This window comes from Chlorocebus sabaeus, chromosome 7, assembly GCF_047675955.1.
Source record: "Chlorocebus sabaeus isolate Y175 chromosome 7, mChlSab1.0.hap1, whole genome shotgun sequence".
NCBI lineage: Eukaryota > Metazoa > Chordata > Mammalia > Primates > Cercopithecidae > Chlorocebus > Chlorocebus sabaeus.
In genome coordinates, this window is record NC_132910.1 from 12,852,028 (window position 1) to 12,858,027 (window position 6,000).

Sequence of the window (6,000 nt, forward strand, 5' to 3'; positions counted from 1 at the left end):
AGTTTAAAAAGGAAATGTGGACACTGAGTATAGCCATTTAAATGTACCTGATGTAAGGCAAAAAAAATAATAATAACAGACAAAAACAACTCTGTTGTAGTAGTAAGGTTTTGTTATAACCTGGTAAATTGTATTTTTCTTTTTAAAATGGTAAGATAAGAGATAAGCAGAAGTACCCGGTATTACAAGAGAAAATCTAAGTGGCTCTAGGAATGTAAAGACATCAAATGAGAAGTAGGATATCTAGAGAAAGAAAATTCCTCATGATTAGGTGACAGAAAAAAAACAAGAAGCAGCTTTGTAGAAAGAATAGTTTATTACCCGTATGTTGTTACTGAATATTCTGCAAAACAATTTTATATTGTATTTGCACAATGAAAGAGAATTTTGCATAGTGTTACAAACCTTGTGTACAATGATTTCTTTCCAAGGTACACATTCGAGTAGCTTCACCACCAATTAAATATCCATGCTTCATGGGAATAAACATTCCTACAAAAGAAGAGCTCATTGCCAATAAACCAGAATTTGATCACCTTGCAGAATATCTAGGTAAGTATTAAAATTTCTATAAACGTTGATTATTAACAGAGAAAACCCAAAGCTTGACAGTCTTTACACCTTTAGTAAAAAGGAGTATTCAGTGTTTGTTAAAAGTTTTATAAAGTTAAGCAGATATTGAATACTATTCTCAACAGTGAGAGTAGTGGGCATGGGGCAGACGCCATAGAGTCTTGTGTTGGAGAGCTAAGCCAAGGTGAGATCAGAGAAGGGAGAGGTGGTTTCCAGGTGGAGGGAAGTGCAAGCATATCACTTAAAACTTCCCAAAAGTCAGATCCCAAGAAAAACAAAAATAATCAGATTCTAACAGAGTAATTTGGATGTGGATACAAATCACAAAGTAAAAAGTTTGTGTAGGTTCATATTCAGTAATGAGATAAGGAGACTTCGAGATCTAAGTTTTCCTGGGTAAGACATCTTCCTTTCAAAATCAGGTGATGTATAAACTGTGGAAATAACACATGATATTTAGTCATTGTGCCTTGCTACCTCTACACAAGGCAAGGCACAATGACTTGTTTGTGGCTGGTGTTTCTTTTAACCTGTCATGCACGTGCCTCACTGGTTAAATATTTTTAAATATCACCCTGATGGGTATCATACATGTTATGAGCACTCACACTTTGCCAGAAACTATACTGCCTATATTATTTGTATTATCATAACATCATAAAAACTCTACATTTAGGCAGTGTTTCCACCATCTTATATAGATGAAAGAATAGACTTCAGAAAACTGAGTGAACTTGAGCTTAAATTTGAGCCTAGATCTTCCTGACTTTAAATTCCACTTTCTCAATTAAGAAAATTACTCCCAAAGCCCTCTAATTCCATTCTAGACTTGAAGCCTCCTCTGCTGTTTTAATTATGTTATCCCCTAGATTCCAGTTTAAAATTTTAAAAATAAAGGAACTGAGTTTTATTGACTTATTTTTTCCTTTTTTTTAAAGAAAGGCTAAAGGAGAAATTTTTATCCTAGGTTAAATTATTCTGTGTGTAACTATTCTCTGTTGAAGCATTTCTTCCTTTCTAAAGGAATTCTCATTACATTTTTACTTTTCCTTCTTTCTCCCTTTAGGAGCAAACAGTGTTGTGTATCTGTCAGTAGAAGGACTGGTTTCATCTGTACAAGAAGGGATAAAGTTTAAAAAACAGAAAGAGAAAAAGCATGATATTATGATCCAAGAAAATGGAAATGGCCTGGAATGTTTTGAAAAGAGTGGTCATTGTACAGCTTGTCTCACTGGAAAATATCCTGTAGAATTGGAATGGTAGCTGGTAGGGTTGGATGTGTGTAGTTTCAAAATAGAAAGTTGGTCAAGAAGTTATAGTGGTCACACCTCATCTATTTACTGTTACTCAGTTGGTACAATGTAAAATGCCATGCTTATGTTTACCTTTATAAGTTTGGAGTTTTTTTGTTTTTTTTTTCTGAAAAGGATACCAAAGTGCAATAACTGAACATCTCTAATTGCATATAATACAACAACATGTGGTGTTCTTTTTTTTACACAAGCATCGGCTAGCCTTTTTAACCTGGTCAGAGAAGGCAGGTGGTCACTGACATTTGCCAAGTCCATGCTTTAAAGGGTCTGCAAGAAGTTAGAGTTAAGGAGAGGTGATGCCAACAAGACAGGTGAGTTAAATATAACATTTCACACAAAGTTTGAATAGAATACATTATACCTCATAGGTGTCTAGCCTCTACAGTTCTGGCTGTAGTTATGACCTTGGCTTCCCTGTCTAACTGTAGACAAATCTTCAAAAACCAACAAACAAACAAAATATAATCTGTGGTGCCTCAGTTACCCCACATGTGCAATGGGATACTTAGATTAGATTAAATAATTAATAAGAATATGAATAAGTGTCATACTTTTGTGATTTGAACCATCATTTCACCTCTGATTTTAAGACAGTTTATGACTGTTAGCTTTCGAAAAGCTAATGATTATTAACTTTTTGAAATTAGTTTACAATTAAGATTTCATTATGATGGAAGGAGACATAATTGGCAGATCTTTGCCATCTCTCTTTGAGATGTCCTAAAAAGGGTTGTAAAAATCTGTGAAAAAGTTTTTCTTACATTTGACTAGAAAATGTGATCCATAGTGCCCTGATACTATAAGCTCAGCAAGTAACCTGGTACATTTGAAATAAAAACTAGATTTTTAGATTCAAACAATCCCTTTATCCTTAATTATCATATGCTTTTTTAATGAAGTGCTTGATCACTTGCAAGCATATATACATGTAGATGTACATATACATGTACACATAAACATTATTGCAATTAAGTGATCAAGTACAGACACAATAGGGGCCAGTTTTGTTTAAGGATCAAAGAGACAACCACTTTGGGGAATTAGTATCATCTTATAATCACTTTTTTCTACTTTATTAAGATCTAATGAGTTTGATTTCTTTTTTGAAGTTTTTTCTTGTAACATCTGAGATTTAGAAGTTTAAGATGACCCCACACCTTTGTTTATGTAAGAATTTTTAAACATAAAAGTGTTTGTTTCTGTTATGTTACCATAATTTGATGTATATAGTGTCCAGATCCATTTAGAAATTTAATATTTATTAATAACTGAAACTGTTTGTCTTCCTTTGGTATATAGTCTCACATATTATATTATAGCAGGCCAAGATAACATTTTGACAACTCTTTAAGCCTACATGCAGCAGTGGGTCAGATAACCCTGTGGCAGTGACACGGGCAAATTGGCATTTGAATAAAGCCCTGGGACCACCTCAACATGTGCAGCCTCTTGTCTTAAATGTATTCCCCATGGCAGCATGGAGGAGGCAAGACCTGTGGGTCAATTTTGAACTGGCCTTACTTTGATTTTTAAAACACAAGAGACTCAGGGAAAGTACTAAACCAAAATCTCTGATTTTACTTTGCGTTTTCTGTAGTTTTTGTTTTACTGAGATGCTTTTGTAAAGGAAAAATAATACTGTGACAGTTTGGTAATTCTACAGATTTCTTAATATTTCTCCATCATGGCCTTTTACTTCACAATTTTCTGAAGTCTGAATTCAATTACATTTTTTTTTTTTTAACCAATATAATCTCAAATGTTGTTTAACTGCTTTAAATTTATATACGTAGAGTATTAGAAACTGCAGAGATGAAAAATGTGTTTTCACGGGATTTATATTGTGAACTAAACTAAGCCTACTTTTTGTGACTTATTTGTGATGCCCTGTTGATAAATATGTGTAATAAGTATGTTTAAATATGTGTGTGCTTTTTTTTTTTTTTTAAATGGTGACTTTAGTTGGTGCATTATGGTAAACAGCATGAAGACAACTTCTAGGCTCCATTCTTGGCACCACCTAGTCATATCTTACTTCTCTGATCCAGGCATTTCAATAAATAGGCCATCTCTTATGAAACAGGCAAAACGTCTGGTTGACTATGAGGGACAAATAAAGTAATTAGAAATGCAATACTAAGTAAGCACTACATCGTGGCAAGTTCCTTGGAAGCACTATGGGGAAAGAGGGAGTGTCATGGAAGAGCAGGATTAGATTCAAAGTGTTGGGGTGGGTAGGTACATGAATAGATAAACTGTAGTACATTCAGACAATAGAATATTATTCAGTGCTTAAAAGAAATGAGCAATCAAGCCATCAAATGACAGAGGGAACATAAATGCATATTAACTAAATGAAAGGCACCACTCTGAAAATACTACATACTTAATATTGAAGGTATCCAAAGAAAAAGTCTCCCATGTTAAGGATAAACTGGTCACAGACAGGAAAGATTACTAGTAGGACACCTGCCGGTGTTAAGAAAATTTCTCTGCAACTAGGTAAACCTTGGTCGCTGGACTGGATCTTTAATTCTTCTAGGTTCCTCCAATCCAACATTCTTCCATAGAATTACTAAAAATGAGACTTGCTATGTTCTTAAAGCCCAAGCTCAAACTAACTGAATTTTAAGGGAGAAATCTCATGCCCAAAGGTTCACAAAACTGCTCAGTGCTATAACCTGTAAACCGGAATGAAAAGTTAACATCTTCATACTGTGGGCAGCTTTTTCCAAGATGATGGAACATAACTCCCCATCCTAATGACACTTTTGCCCCTCTTTATTCTTCCTTGTTTATGCCTGCCTCTTTCATTTGGCAGAATAATGGTGTAATTGAAATTTCACAATCATTAGATAGTGTGAGTGACCAAATCCTTTAGTCCACCCAGGGGGTAATACTGGCAACATCCTCAGTAAACTTTTTGTTCAAATTGTACTAACGGTCTTTTTTAAAACAGAGTTAGCTCTCTCTGCTTTAATTCAAGCCAGTCATGGAATGCTAAATAATAGGATTGCTGTGTACCAGCTAAACAAAGAGATGTCTGTGCTTTTGTTCATACTACATGCTGTACCTGGATACATTCCTTTGGAGAATTTACACAAAATAAGAAAATAGGCCACATGGTATAACAGGTCTCACCTAATTCCTCATGATCATTTGATTTATTCAGTTGGTTGCCTTTAAGCCTAGGTTCATGGCTCAAAACTATTATGCTGAGATAGTTACTTTGTATTTTTTTAAAGAACTTTATACCTGTTTCTTGTCAAATTTGCATAGAAATACAACTCCTAACAGAAAAATGCTCTCCCAGCACTTTGAGATGATAGCCAGTGCCTGTGGAAGAGACAAAATTGAACTTAACAGTGGACTCCAGGTAGACTTAGCCTGAGATCCACTCCCTCCAAACCTCTTTTGTTGCTCAAATGTGGCTAAAGGATTTTGATGCTAATTCCTAGTTACCAGTGACTCCCTTCAACATGGGGGCAGACTAGCACCAAGAGACATCAAAACCTACATACAGGATGATTGATCAGTGATGCTTTTGAGAAGGACCTTGATCAAAAGAGGAAATGTGGAAGTTGTCAAATTGAAAATGGAGTCACTTGTATAAACAGAGCCAGGAAAGGCCATGAAGGGGAAGGGTTCTCATATACATATGGTTGATAACAAGAACTATCAAAAAATTTACAACCTGCACAAAGGCCACCACAATCTTAAACACAACACACATATACACACATACTTCTGCAAGGACATCTGCCTAGCAACTGCCTATCTAACTTATGGACCGACACCACCCTTACCACGCTTGTTATTGTTAAAGCAAAGAATGAGGGTTTTTGTTTTGTTTTGTTTTTTTGAGGTGGAGTCTCACTACGTCGCCAGGCTGGAGTGCAGTGGCACAGTCTCGGCTCACTGCAACCTCCGCCTCCTGGGTTCAAGTGATTCTCCTGCCTCAGCTTCCCGAGTAGCTGGGACTACAGGCATGTGCCACCATGCCCAGTTAATTTTTATATTTTACATAGGGACGGTTTCACCGTTTTGGCCAGGATGGTCTTGATCTCTTGACCTCATGATCCGCCCACCTCGGCCTCCCAAAGCGCTGGGATTA

General features: G+C 35.9%; 1 protein-coding gene across 1 annotated transcript in view; it reads left to right on the top strand.

Moving 5' to 3' along the window:
• The window catches only part of PPAT (phosphoribosyl pyrophosphate amidotransferase), a 42,757-nt gene extending 38,950 nt beyond the window's left edge, over positions 1-3,807 (top strand). Inside the window, exons 10-11 of the mRNA XM_007998624.3 lie at positions 432-552; positions 1,640-3,807. Coding sequence (XP_007996815.1) covers positions 432-552; positions 1,640-1,836 — 318 coding nt within the window. The 3' untranslated portion in view covers positions 1,837-3,807. The remainder of the gene's footprint in view (positions 1-431; positions 553-1,639) is intronic.
• The last annotated feature ends 2,193 nt before the right edge of the window (positions 3,808-6,000 follow it).